Source organism: Ranitomeya variabilis, chromosome 1 (assembly GCF_051348905.1).
Source record: "Ranitomeya variabilis isolate aRanVar5 chromosome 1, aRanVar5.hap1, whole genome shotgun sequence".
Lineage (NCBI taxonomy): Eukaryota > Metazoa > Chordata > Amphibia > Anura > Dendrobatidae > Ranitomeya > Ranitomeya variabilis.
The window spans coordinates 872336225-872355806 of NC_135232.1; the positions used below are offsets into that span (position 1 = coordinate 872336225).

The 19582-nt window shown below is 44.9% G+C and overlaps 1 protein-coding gene across 1 annotated transcript in view; it reads left to right on the plus strand.

The window, feature by feature from the left end:
* The window catches only part of METAP1 (methionyl aminopeptidase 1), a 60610-nt gene extending 46812 nt beyond the window's left edge, over window positions 1–13798 (plus strand). The window contains exons 7-11 of the mRNA XM_077277481.1: window positions 3182–3320; window positions 4122–4253; window positions 5371–5514; window positions 8758–8823; window positions 11849–13798. Of these exons, the coding sequence (XP_077133596.1) occupies window positions 3182–3320; window positions 4122–4253; window positions 5371–5514; window positions 8758–8823; window positions 11849–12009 (642 nt within the window). The 3' untranslated portion in view covers window positions 12010–13798. The remainder of the gene's footprint in view (window positions 1–3181; window positions 3321–4121; window positions 4254–5370; window positions 5515–8757; window positions 8824–11848) is intronic.
* The last annotated feature ends 5784 nt before the right edge of the window (window positions 13799–19582 follow it).

Here is a 19582-nt window from a genome sequence, read left to right on the forward strand (position 1 = left end):
GCACCCCACATTGGCCAGAAAACCATGTAGCAGACATGGTGAATGAGCATCGCCAAAGCGCTTATGTAGTGACACGAAATCAAATACATTTGCTTGCACTTCAGTGGGCCAAATCTAACCCAGGTTACAGCAACAGCTTTAAGGCCACTGTATCCTGGTGTACTAGATTCATGGCAAGGGATAATATGATACTGAGGCAAAAGACGAAAATTTCCCAAAAATTGCCTGCAGATCTTGATAGCAAAGTGAATAGTTTCCATCAATATGTAATATAACAGCGCACTAAACATGGCTATCCGTTAAGTAATATTGGAAATATGGATGAAACTCCAATGAATTTTGATACGGTTGGAAATAAAACTGTCCTTCAAAAAGGTGAAAAAACAATTTTAATTAAAGCAACGGGGCATGAGAAGTCCAGTTTTACAGTGGTATTAGGATGCACAGCTGATGGCGGCTCTTTTACTCTCCTTTTTATTTATTTTTTCTCCTTTCACGTATTCCTGTAACATCGTCAATGTTCATGTAGCCCTGCTGCCCTTTTTCTTATTACTTCTCCTATTCCTGACTAATCTTCAAGCTCCATTAGGAGCATTAATACTGATGTACCTGAGCTACTGCATATTCCAGTAATGGAGAAAACCAGTAAATCATTACATTTCTTTACACTGCGTTTAGATGTAAGCCACTTCTGATTTTGAGTTGCCTGACTGAATGTTTTTTTTTTTTTAGACTGGCCTTTATGATTTGTTGGTGTGTTGACTATATGTAGATTACTAACTCGAGTGAAAAAAATGTGCTCGTATCTGTTAAGATATCATCAGATCATGTTGTGGACCACATTTTTTTCTGGGCATATGGTGATATGGGTAAATTGTATTTTCTAAAGGACACAAGAGAAAAAGTAAAGGTCATACAAATGGGGATAACCGCAATTGTATTTTCTCTAAAGCATAGGTTAAAGGGAACCTGTCCCCAAGTTTGCCCCATATAAGATATGGCCACCACCTTTCAGCACTCATATACAGTATACTAATATACTGTATATATCCCCGATCCGGACTGTAACAAAAAAAAGTATTCTACTCCCCTGCAGGGCGGTCGGATCCAATGATTGTCGCTGGTCTTGGTCCTACACCTCCCTACTTCTTTCGATGCCGTCCTGATTCTGTGCTTCGTGTGGTTTACGAGTCCTACGTCATCCACACAACGTTCCCTGGCATCGCGCTACTGTGCAGGAGTACTTCTCTGACCTGTTGAGGGCAGAGCAAAGTACAGCAGTGTGCAGGTGCTGGGAAATGTCAGAGAGCCCCAGTGCATGCGCTCTGCAGTACTTTGCTCTGCCTGGTCAGGGCAGTGAAGTGTGCAGGAGCATGATGCCGGGGAACACTTGTGTGGATGACGTAGGAGGCACCGGACCAGGACCAGCGACACCCCTCGGATCAGACTGCTCCCGGGTGAGTATAATAAAAGATGTTTATCTTTTCTTGCAGGCCGAATCGGGGGCTTATAACACAGCATATTAGTATGCAGTATATGAGCACTGAGATGTAGTGGCTGCATCTCATATGGGACAAACCTAATGACAGGTTCCCTTTAAAGGGAGCCTGTCACCAGTTTTTTACCAGCTAATTTGAAATCTGCATAATGTATGGACAGATAACTTGATTCCAGTAATGTATCACTTGCTGGGCTGCTTGCTGTAGTTTTTATAAAGTAATGATTTTATCCACAGGAAATAAAACGGTAATTCTATCAAAATTGCTGCAAATGGTCCCTTAAGTGATGCATCACTGGAATCAGGGTCTCTTCCCCTATATCATTCAGCTCTCAGATGGAGTAGCATGAACCTGGTGACACTCCCTTCTGTCAGTTTTTCACTTAAAATGGAGCTGTACTGTCAACATATTTTTCATAAAACAGTAGCACAGGCAAATATACACAACTTTATAATGTTTTATCAGAGAAATTGGCTTTCTTCCCCTCACACTACTTTTCTCCACTTTGCCTCCTGAATGTGTCATTCACTCTGGAAGAGAAAATCTGAGCAGTTTTTATCTTGCTCAAGAGAGACAGCTAGCGTTATGTGACACTGCCCATTATACTCTAAGGCAGGGGTGGGGAATCTTTTTTTTTTTTTTTTTTTCTGCCAAGGGCCATTTGGACATTTATACCATCCTTCGGGGGCCGTACAAACTCAGCCCACAAAGTACATCCTGACTCTGGCACTGGTGTCAGGACGTAATCTTTCATTGCATGCCCTTCAATGTTCAGTAGTGAACACTACGCGTGTGTGTGCTAACAGAGCAAGAAGAAATTAATGAGCTGGTGGCAATCAAAATACAACTCCCTGCCCAAGAATGCGGTCCCTGAGAATCTGCCTGGGGGTCTGATAAAAGGTCATCGAGGGCTGTAAATGGCCCTGGGCCCTGAGGTTCCCCACCCTTGCTCTATATAGAAGGAAGGAGGATAAAGGAAGACTAACATCATGCATGCTTTGTAGCAAGTGTTTCACCTCACATCAGAGCTTGATTCGCGTCAAGACAGCTCCGCTCTGCTTCCCAATGTTCACCATGCTGCTGCATCTTATCTCTGTATGATAAAAAGGAATGAAGAGCAGGAATGTCTCTGTGCTGTGTATGGCAGAGATCACTGCAGCTCTGCTCCTCCCAGTAGGTTGCAAATTAGAGCTAGTTCCTATATGTGAAATCTGGTGACAATGCTCCCACAGTACCAGAGCTGGGGTGAGAGTGGCGTGAGCACGCTAAGTCTTGTTGTGGTAGTGCGAAAAAAAAGCGACTTTTCAAAGCTGCTTTTTCTCCAGGAATCTGTCATAAAAAAAAAGCTTTGAATAGCCCACTATATGCATCTCTCCTGATATTTCATCACCTCCAGGAAACTTCTGTCTGCTAACGCCCATTATTTGAGGTTGCCACAAAGAGCGCACTCCTACCAGTGCTTTCTATATAGACCACATGGGAAAGATATGTCTCCAATATGGCCATCCACCCTCTATAGAGAGCCCTATAAAAATCTAAGTGTAAACCTACAGCATTAAAAACCATCTCTTCTAAAGACTTGTATCTAACAAAAGAAACTAAAAATGACAGAACGTTCTTTGTAGCACTGTACAATTTTACCTGTCTTGTAAAGCTCCCTTACCGAAGTGTGTGTGTTCCAGGCCTGTATTTCCAGAAACTGCTACCCATCTCCACTGAACTATTACAACTTCCCAAAGTCGTGTTGTACATCGGTCAATGAAGTGATCTGCCATGGGATTCCAGACCGAAGACCACTGCAAGATGGCGATATTGTGAATGGTGGGCAATAGCATTATACTTAACTGTTAATGGTATCCACCTATACAAAGAGACACCACACATACATAATGTAAAAATGATATTTTATTAATGACAAAAATTAAAATAACATGGTCATAAAAAAGCCAAAGAAGGCAGAAGTGAGGAACAGCAGACACAGAAAAAATGGTGAACAACCTGGAAATTGCTACAGAAATATAAATACCAGTGTATCAGTATAGCTCTCATTCCGGTAAAGACATGATAAAAGTCATCACACAAAGTAGTATAACTTGGCTACATATAAGAGGCTCAATACAAAGGGACAAGCATGTATCATATTATTAGTAATTAAGGCTAAAAATACCATATATACGGACATGCATCATATCCAAAAACCATAACCCAATATACGTGTCCAATACAATACATAAGGCAGCATGTATTTACCAGAAAAATGGAGAGAAACCAGGAGTCCACCACACGACGCGCGTTTTGCAATGAAATGCTTCTGTGTCTGCTGTTCCTCACTTCTGCCCGCTTTGGCTTTTTTATGACCATGTTGTTTTAATTTTTGTCATTAATAAAATATCATTTTTACATTATGTATATGTGGTGCCTCTTTGTATAGGTGGATATCTAATGTTCGGCTAACCACTTAAGGATATACTATAGGTGTTGTGTTAACTGTTAATGGGCTGAAAGTTGCTCAAGTGGATGTTTGATTTCTCTGGGATCCTAATGTCATTGCTAACATCTCTAGCAAACTCTACAACCTAAGTATGTTAACCTACAGAAAGTCTTGTTTTTAAAAATTTTTAGTGGACATTACCGTCTATCACAATGGATACCATGGGGATCTCAATGAAACCTTTTATGTTGGAGAAGTTGAAGAGGGAGCAAAGCGACTTGTTCAGACAACTTTTGAATGCCTAATGCAAGCAATTGATGAAGGTGATGCTCTAAATGCATGAGAAATTGTACATGTTGTTGGGACACATCTTACTTGTTTTGGGAGAGTCGTACACTTCTTATAGTGGTGTCACCACTGAGGGCCATGGAACATGTGGAAAAACTTATAGCCTGGAAATGGCAGTCATTCTGGCACACTGGAGGAATAGAATAAGCTGCTGTATACTAGTTTAAATCATGAATGATGGGGACCACTGCTCGGGTATTCTGATAAAGCTGCTTCTCGCTCCTCCTTGATCAGTGATGTGGTGTACCGTTCTGCTTTCTTTTTGGTATGCATGAGATTTAATCCAGAAAAGTGCTATCTGATGAGTGGGCTGTAAATGTCGGGTGCATATGGGTGGTTTAATGGGAGTCTTTGATATTTTATTTTAATGTTAGTGGGTGATTTTTATTTTTTTATACACCATTAGAACACTTTAGAAATTTATTTTCAGAACACCATTGATCCCATGGTTCTGTACATGAGAAGGGGGTTACATACAAGATACAAATATAAAGTGCAATGAATATACTAGCAATGACCGACTGGTACACAGGGCTGTGGAGTCGGTAAGCCAAACCTCCAACTCCTCAATTTCCCCTGACTCCACAGCCCTACCTCACTACTGAGGATGTACATAAAGTGCAGCACAGATTCATCTCCGTTACGACTCCACAGCAACCGAGCATATACATAAAGTGAACCACAGATTGATCTCAACTACGACTCCACAGCACTGCCTCACTACTGAGCATGTATATGAAGTGCAGCATAGATTCATCTCCACTAAAAGATCACTGAGATCAGGAACAGAATAGACATTTATAGGACATGTCATAACTATCCCAAATTATGAAAATATTTACAGCACATCCTGCATTGTACTACTGTACCCAATATATTATATACGGTATTTTCAGAGTCTTGAGTCTGTCCATTTTATTCCACAGCCCTGCTTGTACAGAGGGGACAGGGCACTGCCCTTGCGGGCTTACATTCTATAGGATAATGGGGAGATGCTATCCTTACCATAGTAGGACTATACAGTACATGGGTAACAAACTTTGCATTGTCTATAGACTTGCCTCTTTTTTTTTTTTTTTCTCCTTTCTTCAGTAAAGCCTGGTGTGCGGTATAGAGAGCTGGGAAACGTTATTCAGAAACATGCTCAAGCCAATGGATTCTCAGTTGTACGAAGCTACTGTGGACATGGCATTCACAGATTATTTCATACTGCTCCTAATGTGCCACACTATGCCAGTAAGTTTTAGTGGCTCTGAATCTGTTAAACCGTCTTTATAGATTTTCAGCCGCGTGTCCTAAACTTGGTTATAGGATGTTTCGCCCCCAGTAGTTCGTCCCCGGGTACATCCTGTTCGTGACGCCAAGTTGAGTCGCCCGCCAGGGCAGTGGGGTACTCTGTACCGGGTCCGGTACATGAAGGGGACGTCATGGTGGCTGCGAACCGGTCCGTGGCCCTGGGCGCCCAAGTAAAGGGAAAGGTCTTTAAAGGGAGTATAAGAATAAAGTTTGTTCGTGACGCCACCTGTGGTATTCGGTCAGTAGGGACCGACACTGCTTAAAGGGGTCCTCTGGGGTGATGGTATGGCAGCTGGATGGTATAACGTGCCACAGGTGAAGTAAATGTACCCGGGGGCGAACTGCGGGGGGCAAAACATCCAAATTCCCCTAAACCTATACATATATTGTATTATAATATTCATAAGTCAGGAATTAACTTTTACAAGTGCCCCTTAGGCTGTTGTGTATTTCCGGGCTGCAATACTTTGATATTTAATACTTCTATTGATCTGCGCTTTCAATCACCTTAGAAATCTATGCTAATCAAAGTCTGTTTCTGTAGAACAGTGGGAGGTCCAAGCATTTAATATGTACACTAACATGCCAGTGTGAAATCAACCTGGCATATTTTAAAGGGACATTTACTAAATGTTTCACGTTGAACTGGACAAAGGATATCTCGGCTGCAGAGCAGTAAGATAAAATGTTTAATGTTTTTCAATTAGCCATGTATGTTTGTCTCTGAAACACCCCAGCACATACTTTTAATAGCCACCAGGGACCAAGCTGCACTATTGACCTGTACAGGGGGGTCCCCGGCAGCTTATCCCAACCCGCTGGCAGTGACTAGCAAGCTTCTGGCTATACACGCATGAATGCAGAGGTTTGCCAGTCACTGTCAGCGGGTTGGGATAAGCTGTCAAGGACCCGCCCATATGACTAGTCAATAGTACGGCTTGGTCCCTGGTGACAATTAAAAATATGCTTTCTCTGAAGCGCCACAGCGTTTCAGAGACAAACCTACATGACTGGGTTACTACAGCCAGGGGCTGATACATGCTTCCCTTGGTTGGGACTTATACATGCTGCCCACGGTTTGGACAGCATTTATCAGCTGATAGGTTCCCTTTAAGTATGAAAAAAAAATAATGTAGCTATGTTTTGTAACTAAAGGCTATAAAACTGTCTCTTTGTATATATAAAAAAAAATGCTGTGCTAATGGTGTGGAAAAATCTTCACTGAAAACGCAGCAGATTTAATAAAGGACCATGTCACTTCTTTTATGCGGATCTGCAGTGTTTCTGCACCCATTCCATTATAGAAATCAGCAGGGGTAAAAACTCAAGAAATCCACAGGAAAACCGCACAAAATCCGCAAGAAACTCATCAAATCTGCACCTGCGTTTTCTGCCAAGAGATGCAGAATCCGCACAGAAAATTCCAGAGGCAAATCTGCAACGAGTGCACATACCCGAACACTGTAAAATGACCACTAAATACTCCACAAATGTAGCTTTTTCGAAGTGTCACTCAACTGTTGCCTTGTCCCTCAAAAACAAAACTTCACAAGGCTGTCGGCTAAAAAAAATCAGAATCTCAAAATATGGCAATGCAATATAATTTTGTTTTCTAAAGAATGGTTATATTAAAGGTAAAAGTATTAAAACATAATAAAACCTATATAAATGTGCAATCACTTTGATCATACTGACCTACAGAATAAAGTTTTGCTGTCGCCTATACTACACTGGTGTGGAGAAAAAAAATTAAAAGGCAATTAATTATTAATGGTTCTGTTAACTCACCCCACCCAAAAGTAGGAAAAAAAGTGATCAAAATTTTTTAGTGCAAAATGGTTTCTTTTAAAGCTTTCTTATCCCACAAAAAACAAGCCCTCACACTGCTTTCCACTGAAAAATAAGTTACATATAAAATAATCTATATAGCCATGGCATCTGTATAATCTTATTGAGGCAAAAAAAGTTGTCTTGTTGCTTTTGACGTTTAGTGTAAAAAAATAAATAAATAAATGAACTGTTTCCCAAACATCGAAATAGAAAGCGATTACAAAATTTTATGTACCCTGAAATGGTACCAAAATAGACTTTAACTCCTCCTGGGAAAAAAACAGACTTTACTCCTGATCTGTCAGCAGAAAGTGAAGGTTTTCCAGGTAATTTAGTGGATCAAAAGTGCTTTAGCAACCCAGCTCCCAAACACAAATTCAGTAAAATTCACGCTCCCAAAGCCAATGGGCTCCTGTTCTGCGCCTTGCAGTGTGCCAAAACCACAGTTACAGGGAACCTGTCAGCAGGATTGTGCACAGTAACCTACAAAGAGTCAGGTCAGCGCCGTTATACTGATTTATTATGATACCTTGGTTGATAAAATCCGTCTTGTGGTTGTTGTGTAATCTTTATTTTCAGTTTTCAGCTAATAATATGCCCATTCTCCGGGGCGGCCTGTGGGGGGTCTTCATGTGCTGCTCTGCTTACATATTATTCTGTATGGCTTATAACAAGTCACTGATCCCTCACTGACCTGCCCCCTACTTTACATACTGCATATCATATTGTGTGGTTACAAAAAAAAATGAACATTCATCCAAATGGCATCTGCACTGTAGCATGTGATACATGTCTAATATGCATTGATGCTTGGAAGCTGCCGTGGGGCTGCCCGTATTCTGCGGTTACACTACCTGGGGAACACTGCTCCCACCCAGAAACTTACAGGTGTTTTGTATAGTTCTCATTAGTCATTTTTATTTTTCCTTCTGATTTATAATTTAGATTTTTTTTTTTTTCTTTTAGGCCAGTGCGACACTGACATTTATCACAATTCTTAGAAAAGTCGCACAACAAAAATCACTCTGTGACTTGCTTTAGTGCCACTGGTTTAGGGTCCCGAAAATAGAACATGCGACTTGCATTGAAGGTTATGGCAAGTGAGTCATCATGATTTGTGGAAGAAAATCCAAATATTCACAACTGTGAACAGGTCACAGTGCGACTCCATAGGAAACTAGCTGACCTGTCGCAATGTGTCGCCATGTAGCCCTAGTCTTAGTCTGGCAGCCTATCACTAAGGTGCCAGTGTCCCCCAGAGAGCAATGAGATAAGGGTCTCATTATGTAACTGTCTTATGGAATTTATTAATGCTCAAAAATGCTGACAAATGTGGTTTTTATTTATTTCAAGAAAACAAGGCTGTCGGTGTGATGAAACCAGGGCATGTGTTCACAATCGAACCAATGATCTGTGAAGGTAAGCATGACAGCTTGTCCGCCTGCCATGTGAGGTTTATGCGCTCATCTTGTATGTGTGAGTTGTTTGTTTTCCTCCATGACATTTCAAGAAGGGTCAAATGCACAGAATATGCAAAAGGAATACTAAGTAGACCCGGTGGGTCCTGGTTCAATAGGAGTTTGAAAATCTGGTTGTCTGCATTCGTATCTAATATATAATTGCCTAGAATACTACTTCCTGCAATTTGTGCCAACTTCCGTGGCTTTGTCCGGAGCTAATGTCCGGAGATAAGTGACGTCACCAGTGTCCTACACCCAGGCAGAGCACAGGGGCCCCAGGCAGCCTATGGGGCCCCAGGCAGAGCACAGTGGCCCCAGGCAGAACATGGGGCCCCAGGCAGAGCACAGGGGTCCCAGGCAGCATATGGGGCCCCAGGCAGAGCACAGGGGCCCCAGGCAGCATATGGGACCCCAGGCAGAGCACAGTGGTCCCAGGCAGAGCACAGGGGCCCCAGGCAGCCTATGGGGCCCCAGGCAGAGCACAGTGGCCCCAGGCAGAACATGGGGCCCCAGGCAGAGCACAGGGGCCCCAGGCAGCATATGGGGCCCCAGGCAGAGCACAGTGGTCCCAGGTAGAGCACAGGGGCCCCAGGCAGAGCACAGTGGCCCCAGGCAGAGCACAGTGGCCCCAGGCAGAGCACGGGGCCCCAGGCAGAGCACGGGGGCCCCAGGCAGAGCACGGGGGCCCCAGGCAGAGCACAGGGGCCCCAGGCAGAGCACAGGGGCCCCAGGCAGAGCACAGGGGCCCCAGGCAGAGCACAGGGGCCCCAGGCAGAGCACAGGGGCCCCAGGCAGAGCACAGGGGCCCCAGGCAGAGCACAGGGGCCCCAGGCAGATCATATGGGGCCCCAGGCAGAGCACAGGGGCCCCAGGCAGAGCACAGCGATATTTTGGACCACTGTGCGGTGTTTCAGACCCCCTGTGTGATGTCTGGGGCCCTGTTCTTAAGTATATTAAAGATTAAAGTAACGTATATTAAAGTATATTATAGATCAAATTTGACACGTTTATGAGCACCATTGAGTGATATACTCAAGAATGACATAATTTTTCAACATTTTATGGTTTCAAACTGTAAACACTCAAGAGTTTTTTTTACTTCAACCAGAAAACCTTAACGGTTCATAAAAAACTTGACTGTTCAGGATATGATAAAAGTCATAGTATTCTGAATCTTTAACTTATAAAGATACCTTTACATGGGGTGATTATTGGTTCCAGAGAGGCTTTCGGCCGATAATCGTACACATGGCTGGTGACAGGACAATACAATATAAACGTTCAAAGGTAAACACTGATAACATTAAAATCTAATATATAATTGCCTAGAATACTACTTCCGGCAATTTGTGCCAACTTCCGTGGCTTTGTCCGGAGATAATGTCCGGAGATAAGTGACGTCACCAGCGTCCTACACCCGCTCAGGGTGGACAAAGATATATGCCTTCGTGGTGCGCGGCACTTTTCTGATTGGTTGCCGCCTGCCGCGAGCGACCAATCAGAAATGTGCCGTACTGTCAAGAATTGTCAAGAGCTGGTGAGTGCAGCCATTTTTTGTTCTTTCTTACTATTATTTATTAATTGTATTATTCTTACATTTGAATAAATAAAGTATATATGGATTCTAGACTCACGATTCTTTAGAATCAGGCTGCCATCTAGTATTACATAAATGGGTCGTAATTTTAATTATTTTCTACCTCTGTTCTGACCATGGCCATTGAGGTGCATACTCCTAAAATGACTTCCCTGCTTTTCATTCCTTTGACCCACATTCATCTTTGCTTATTTTCCATCTCTTTCTGTTTGTGGTGTACTTCTTCTTCACCTCATTACGCCACCTTACGAGTTTATATTTTGTTGTGTCAGCTGTAACCATAGGTTCCCTTTCTTACTTTTTTTATATGTAAGTATATGCGTTAGAACAAATCTAATGAAATGTTCCCTTTATGTGAACCATGAATCAGTGACTGGCTGCATGATTGCTGCCAAGTATGTTTTCTCTGAAACACTCCAGTAGCTCAGAGAACGTCTGTGATTATAGACTATAGGAAGAGACGTGACTAGTGATGAGCGAGTGTTCTCGTTGCTCGGGTGACCTCAGAGTATTTGTGACTGCTCGGAGATTTAGTTTTTGTCGCCTCAGCTGAATGATTTGTGACTGCTACACAGCTTGATTACATGTGGGGATTCCCTAGCAACCAGGCAACCCCCACATGTACTCAGGCTGGGTAGTAGCAGTAAATCATTCAGCTGAGGAGATGAAAACTAAATCTCCGGACACTAAATAATACTCTGAGGTCACCCAAGCGTGCTGGGGAATACCCGAGCAACGAGTACACTCGCTCATCACTAGACGTGACCAGTCCTACTTCTACAGTGGATTGGTGGGTCTATCCCATAAGTGTATATAGGGAGACGTTAGTCACCTGGGTCGGAGAGAAGCCTGCCGAGGGACTTCATTGACTAGTCAAGATTTTCAAACTATCTTCTTTGCAAAGTCACAGCAATCATGCAGTCAGGCTCAGATTCATGCTGCCTGTGATAGTTAAAAGGGAACCTATCAAAATATGCTTTATTTCCTCTCTTCTTTTTTTCTTGTTTATAACGCTGTAAAATTAACGATTTATTTATAGGGTTGGTGAGGATTGATTCGCTGGATCCTGTCCATCAGCCATGGCAGTGATCTACTCTGGACGGGAATCCTTTTCTGACTGCACCATTGATATCACATGAGCGTCGACATGCCGCAATGACTGACATCAGGGCAGATAAGTAAAAGGAGATCCCGTCCAGCAGCAAAAAAATGATTGACGTGGCAGATGAAATTAATTCTCACAAATTGTAGAGCTGCTTATTCCAGAACAGGCTAGGCTCACTACTAATCTGCCCAAGGATTTTAGTATTCTTTATTCATTAAATGTTTGTTTTTTATCCTTTAGTTTTTTCTTGCCTTTTACATCACATGCTTTTTCTTTTGATAGGCGGATGGCAAGATGAGACCTGGCCAGATGGTTGGACTGCAGTGACGAGAGATGGAAAACGTTCAGCTCAGTTTGAGCATACCCTTTTAGTCACAGAGACTGGATGTGAAATATTGACACGGAGATTGGAAGACAGTGGGCGTCCTCATTTTATGTTTTAGCATCCCCTTTGTTGTCTTAACTAGTTGATAGAAGTGGTGTGTTGACTACTTTACACCATACGTTTTTACATGACAAGTACCTGAAGAAATTGTGGGGTTTTATCACATCTTTACATATCTGTGATAGAGGAAAAACACCATGTGGCTTGAAATATAGTGTTTGGCAATTCTTGAAACCAGGAGAAAACTGTTCTTTATGTATATTTTTCCTGCCTTTTTATTGCTATCTGTTTGTTTTATGAACCTTTTTCCCCCTCAGATTCTGTTCCTTGCCTTCTAATTTTCCACGGACAGAAACACACTTTGCCTCCACAATGACTCTTAATACTGACAGGTTGTATTTTACAGTGTGGGTGTTGGGGTGCTTCATTTTTTTTCAGTATGTTCTAGCTATGCATATGTGTTGACATGTGAGACAATGGGCTGCTTTTCAATTCTGGCTGTCTTTATGCTGCTGCAGACATGTAGTAAGGGCAAATACGTGTCTGGACTCGTGGAGTCAAATATGTAGATTCTACAACTTTTTTTTTTTTTTTATTGGTTTTTAATGCTCCAGAGTATGGTGCTGATAAAGACCTTTTTTGCTTTACCAGAGTTGGCAGGTTTGTTTTTAGCATTAAAGCTCATTGTTGCTCAATCACTGAAACTACCCCACAGTGAAGTAACTTTGGCTGATTGTTCTCATCTCTTGGTAATCTTGGTGCCTTTTATGCTTGGAAAGCTGATTTTGTTCCTAACTAGTTCTTTACCATACGATCCTGGGCGGGATTAATTTGACTGTTGTACTAGTTTGTCCCCATATTCAGGCTCTTAACACATTATGTACAATTTGCTCTAATATTGATATTTAAGTGACTTTTACAAATTAAGGAATCTTGCAAATCAGATGCATGTATACATTTTTACAGGATAAAAACTAACAAAGCTTTAGGTTTTCAACAATGTTTTTGTTCTTTAAATTTAATAATTGTTTGCCCAGGTGACAAATTTGATTAGGCATCTTTGTTACCCTATTTTCTTGTGTTTGCCCTTCTTTAAAGAGTATCTTCATTTTTGTTTCTATTATTGATCAGCCTTTGCAAAATGTTTGTATCTTTGCAATTCACTTCATTACCATATTCTTCTTCCTTTCTCTTAAACACCTTGTTGAATGTACTGTTTTGACTGCCTACTTGATGCTTTAGCAGCAGCTGAAAGCAGCTTGTAAAAGAGCAAGAATTTCTACTCATTATTTACACTCTTCCTATATTAGCTTCTCTTTTCCCCTCCTTCATTCTTGGGTGTTTGCAAATAGCACTCCAGTATGAATTCTTGCTAGAGCGGTAGTTCAAAGGTGCTTATAAAAGAACATCAACAAGGCAGTAAAAAGAGCACTTTCAGGAAGCATGACCGAGTATGACATAGGCAGTTAAAACAACTTTTCAACATGGTGTTTGAGAGGAGTAGCAAAATAAGGCAATGGACTAGATTAAAAAGATTCATAACTTTGCATAGGCTGATAAAAAAAAATTTTTTACCCTTAAATATTTTCTTTCTACACGATATCTCTACCCACTAGAATCACATGGAGTGTAACCTTCTTTGCAAGGAAAAGGCTTTATATGCAAGTGTCCAGTCCTAATCCATGCTGATGTGTTCACATTATAACAACCTTACTGGAATAACAAAAAATTATGGTTTATTCATTGAACCCATGAGAAATTTCATAAAGACGTCTGCCCAAAGTTTGGATATGCTTTTCAACCAAATATTCTTGTTAAATTAAAATATGTTGACAAATTAAACAATTTGCCTGACTTGCTATTTTTTTTGTGGTGAGAGAGAATGGGTTGCTGAAATATTTAATTTTCTTGTTCAGCTTTGTGATCTCACTACTTGCAAAGTGCCTTCATTTTTTGTCCTTTACTTTTTATTCTCCGTTAAAGGTGCGTTTCGTTCTAGATTTGGCATAGAACCTGTCTGCTTTGTTGTACGGTCTCATGGCGATCGGCCATCACTTCTGTCAAGCGGTCCGGGGCTGACACTTCTCAGGATAGAGGTCCCTCAGTCATTGTACAAGTGTGGCCTCAGGAGTATCGGAGGGGCCTTCGCCTTCCCCCATGTCAAGTGGTCTGTGTCCGACACCTCTCTGGCTGAGGGACCTCTCTCAACTGCCAGCCTGTGCATAATCTGCAGTAATGCAGCATTCCTGATGTGACGTGCTCGACACCACCAGCTCCCCTATTCTTCTAACTGGTGTGGAGCCAGCACAAGTGCACGGAGTAAATGTTGTCTTCAAGAGCAAAGCCTATGTACTTATGTTAGCCTTAAGCTTTTATGCCAAAGCTGGGCCTAGAGCCTCATGTTTTGAGGTTTGACTTCAGATACGCAGGTAGGCCTCTGACCTCTGGGCTATCGTTGGGCCGCATGTCTGGGCTACATCTCGTGAGTTAACTTCAGTTAGTTGCATGTCATAGTTTTCAAGGTTTCCTTATGACTAGGCTTGAGAGTTTGCGTCTGTGCCTCATGGCACCTCTGGCTTTGTTCCTCTGGCTGTTCCTTGTGCCTCAGACTTCGTGCCTCGGGACGCCAACAGCGTGCCTTGTACCTTGTGTTGTCGGCCTACCCCTGCACACTTTGTCTTTTGCCTCAACGCTGGTTATAGAGTTCTCGTGTTTCTGGACCCAGATTCAGCTTCTTTTGCCTCATTCTTTGCAACGGGGCTTAGACAAAGGAACAACTATGGTTTGATTGGCCTAGTATTTAAGTATTTCTCCTGTTTTGGAACATGTCTCAATTCAGCTACTGCCCTTAAAGTGAACCTGTCGCCAGGTTGGCCAATAAGAGATGCGGCCGTCACCTTTCAGGGCTGATATACAGCATTCTGTAATACTGTAGATCTTCCCCCAACCCGACCATGGGGCACAGAACCTCCACATAAGCTGATTCAAATTTCACCCACAGATCACGTTTTCACATTTCGCCTACAGCTCCAAAATTTCACCTTCAGTAGCTTACAAGCAGAGAAAATGAAAATCTTGAAGTTTGATTCTGGACACAGCTGGCGGTCTGCCTCGAGGCTTGCCTACTGACAGTCTCAGCCCCTTTCCCTTGGGATGTCTCCCAAATGCTCTTGACTTAGGGTCCCAGGGGTGGGGGGGCTAAAGATTCCTTTGAAAAAATTAGTGTTCAAAGCAGGCAACCATGCATGAATATTTCAACTAAGGATAATGTCTTTGTACTCTCTCTTTCCCTGTTTAACCTGGAGCCATGATTAACCCTTTAATGACTGGAGCTTTTTTCGGTTTTCATTTTTCGCTCCCCTTCTTGGAGCCATAACTTTTTTATTTCTCCTACGCCTCATTGGGGGACACAGGACCATGGGTGTTATGCTGCTTGCCACTAGGACACTAAGTAAACACAGAGAGTTAACTGCAGTATACAACCCTTGACTGGCCAATAACGACTCAGTTCTTGCTTAGTGTCTGTAGGAGGCACTTGGGTCTGTTTTCAGACCCCACCGTTTTTTTGTTTAATTTTTATTTTCTGTAAGTTTTTATTTTTTAATTAAGAGTGAAGGGGGCGATGGATTCCTCTCTAGGGTCCGCTCTCCCCCGAATCATCAACAGGCGAGCACGGGGAGTATACCTCCCCGTACCTCTCCTGCGACGACTGGGGCACGCCTAAGCTACACTAGGGCGACGGTTCCTATACGGTCCCGATCTCCCCCCTGCAAGAGAGTGAGCACATAGAGTATATCTCTTATGTGCATCTCCCGGGCTCATCCGAAATTAAGCCCTCACCTCGGCGTCACGTAGACCCCACAGTAGCCGCCAGTCCCCTGCGGCAGGCATTTCCGCCAGTCCCCTGCGGCAGGCATTTCCGCCAGTCCCCTGCGGCAGGCATTTCCGCCAGTCCCCTGCGGCAGGCATTTCCGCCAGTCCCCTGCGGCAGGCATTTCCGCCAGTCCCCTGCGGCAGGCATTTCCGCCAGTCCCCTGCGGCAGGCATTTCCGCCAGTCCCCTGCGGCAGGCATTTCCGCCAGTCCCCTGCGGCAGGCATTTCCGCCAGTCCCCTGCGGCAGGCATTTCCGCCAGTCCCCTGCGGCAGGCATTTCCGCCAGTCCCCTGCGGCAGGCATTTCCGCCAGTCCCCTGCGTCGCAGCCGCCGGTGCGTTCCGCCAGCCGGCTCCATAAATTTAGTCCCCGGCTACTACTGCCAGACTAGGCCGCAACTTAAAATTCCCGCCCACCGCCGAAGCCCCACCCACTACCCAGGCGCTTCTCGCTCTGAACGAGAAGTGCCCTGCAAATCTAGGGCGCCATCTTGGGACTCCACTTCTGCAAAGAAAATTCAGCCAAAACGCTGCCTTCCCTCTCTGCCTCCCTGGGGGCACCCGCACAGGACCGTGGGTAAGCTGCTCCACTCCATAGGGAAAGGCTTAACCCCTTCTCTGCTCCCATAGCCCTGCTATCGCAGAGTATAGACACACACTGTCTCAATCTAAGGAGGCAAAAAGGGGCAATAAAAAGCACTGTGTTTTTTACTTCATGTGCCACTTGCAATTCTGCATTGCCATGTGCCCACAATACCCCTTTGTGCCAGAACTGTGACCTGGCCTGTGCGCAACCGCCTTCTGCCGCCACCTCCAGTGTCTCCACCGACCCCGCCGAGCCTAACCCTCCTGAGTGGGCCGCGTCCTTGTCACGTTCAATGGAGTCCTTGGTCAAGGCATTGGACTTTTTTCTCCTTAAGCCAGAACTCTCCTCCGTCGGCTGCGATGGAATCTGGCGACGGTGCGGTGCCGTCCGACCACAGGGGGCGTACCGTACTACGGGACTCTCGGGGTGCCAGAAAAAACCCTTCCCTCATCTCCCGTCTATGCTCGAGCTTCAGAATCTGTGAGCTCATCTTCTCACTCCCCCTCCCCTGAGGGTTGCAGCGTATATGACTCAGTATAAGAGTCGGAGGAATCTTTAACCCAAGATTCCTCTATCGGTCAGGAGACACTTGACTCCCTTATTGAGGCAGTTAATAAAACACTAATGGTGGATGACGAATCTGTTTCCACTCAGGAACACGTCGTTTTTTTTAAAAAGACTAAACGCGTCCAAAAGATATTTGCTTATCACCCTGAGTTTCAGGACATTATCCAAAAACACAGGGAACACCCGGAGAAGCGTTTTACGGCTCAAAAAGCCACGGAAGCTAAATATCCTTTCTCCAAGGATCTGGTGCAGGAGTTGCTTCTCTCTCCTTCTGTGGATCCTGCCGTATCGTGACTCGCATCCAAAACAGTCTTATCCCTGTCCGACGGTTCATCAGTCAAAAATCCTTCTGACCGTCAAATTGACTATCTGGCTCGCTCAGTCTTTGAGGCCCCTTGAGCAACTCTCCTTCCATCTTTTGCCGCTACCTGGGTGGCTAAGGCAATGGTGGCCTGGGCAGAGGTGTTAACCTCTACCGTCCATGACAGTAATCTTCCCCCAGAGGCGGCCAGACTAGCTAACCAGTTAGCTCAGGCCGGAGATTTCGTAGTTAATGCTTCCATAGATGCGGCTAATTGTGCAGCACAAGCGGCTGCAAACGCAATTTCCATCAGGAGGGCCTTATGGCTCCACGATTGGCGAACAGATTCTGCTTCTAAAAAGTCGCTAACTTCTTTACCTTACCAAGCTGGCCGTTTATTTGGGGAGAAACTAGGCCAAATCATTTCTGACGCTACCAGAGAGTAAATTTCTTCCCCAGCATAAACCTGCCCGGCCTTTTCGGAATCAACAGCAGTTTCGATTCCGGTCCTTTCGTAACAACTTCAGTTGGTCCTGCTCTTCCCCTGGTTCGGGACGGCTTGAAAACAGAAATCCCCAGGTCTCATACAGACCAAACCGTTCCTGGAAACCCAGACCAAGACCTTCTGCCCCTAAGCCATCCGCATCCCTTAAACTTTCTACACAATGACTCGTCGACGTGTCCGGCAGACACCGACAAAGTAAGCGGACGCCTTCTTTCGTTCCGTCAAAATTGGCTCTCGGTCGTTCACGACGAGTGGGTCAGAGAGCTCGTCTTCCGGATACAAAATCGAGTTTTCTTCAATCCCCCCCCCCCTGCGCTTCTTCCAGTCTTCTCCCCCCAAATCAAAGACTTCACATCTTCTTCAGGCCATACAGGCGCTTCAAAGGGACGGTGTCATCGCTCCGGTCCCTCGAGACCAAAGGTTCAAGGGGTTTTACTCCAACCTTTTCGTGGTCCCAAAGGACAGGACTCTACAGACCTCAAACTGCTGAACAAGTTCGTACAGGTCCGACACTTCAGGATGGACTCACTCCGTTCCGTTGTCGCGTCCCTGGAAAAACGAGCGTTCCTTGCATCCATAGACATCAAGGATGCTTATCTACATATTCCAATTTTTCCCCTCTCGGCAGTTCCTGCGCTTTGCAGTCCAAGAAGAACACTTCCAGTTTGTGGCCTTGCCCTTCGGACTCGCGACCGCCCCCAGAGTCTTCACGAAGGTCATGGCGGCCTTCATTTCCGTTCTTCACGCTCGGGGAGTGGTAGTTCTGCCCTATCTGAACGACCTATTAATCAAGGGTCCATCCCATTCTGCCTGCGAGGAGTTTGTAAGTATCACCGTGGATTCTCTTTCTCGCCTGGGTTGGAAAATCAACTTCAAGAAATCATCTCAAGTGCCGGCTCAGCAAATCTGCTTCCTGGGCATGATTTTTGACTCTTCCCGTGGGTTAGTCATTCTCCCTCCAGAGAAGGTCTTGTCCTTACAACAGGGAGCACGCAAGCTCTCCCGCCCAGGCCCTCACTCCATTCGCTTCGCAATGCGCATCCTCGGGAAAATGGTTGCAGCGATGGTAGCCGTTTCGTTTGCGCAGTTCCGTCTCTGTCCCCTGCAACAGGTGCTTCTGTTAGCCTGGGACAGGAGCCCGTTTTCCCTCGACCGTCGTTTTCGCCTGCCCCCACAGGTCAGGCAGACCCTCAGGTGGTGGACGCTACAGTCCTCCCTGAACCAAGGGAAGTCCTTTTCTCCCAGTGCGCTGGTTAGTGGTGACCACCGATGCCAGCCTTTTGGGCTGGGGCGCAGTTTTCAATCACCACACGGCACAGGGTTGTTGGTCCACAAGTCGCGTCTTCCAAATCAAAATCTTGTAGATTCGAGCGATCACTCTTGCCTTACGCAACTTTCACCACCTTCTCGCAGGCCATCCCACCAGAATCCAATCCGACAATGCCACAGCCGTGGCGTATATCAACCGGCAAGGGGGAACCCGCAGCAGGGCAGCCATGCTCTTAAGTCTCCCACATCCTGCGCTGGGCCGAGACCAATCACCCGCTCATCTCGGCTATCCACATAACGGGTGTGGAGAATTGCGAAGCGGACTTCCTCAGTCGCCAAGGTCTTGCCTCGGGCGAGTGGTCCCTCCATCTGGAAGTCTTCCAGCATATTTGCCTTTGCTGGGGGACGCCGGATGTGGATCTCATGGCCTTGAGGCTCAACAACCAGGTTCCCCAGTTCATTGCGCGGTCCCGCGATCCTTGCGCCATAGGGGCAGATGCTCTGGTCCTGTCGTGGCATCGGTTCCAGCTG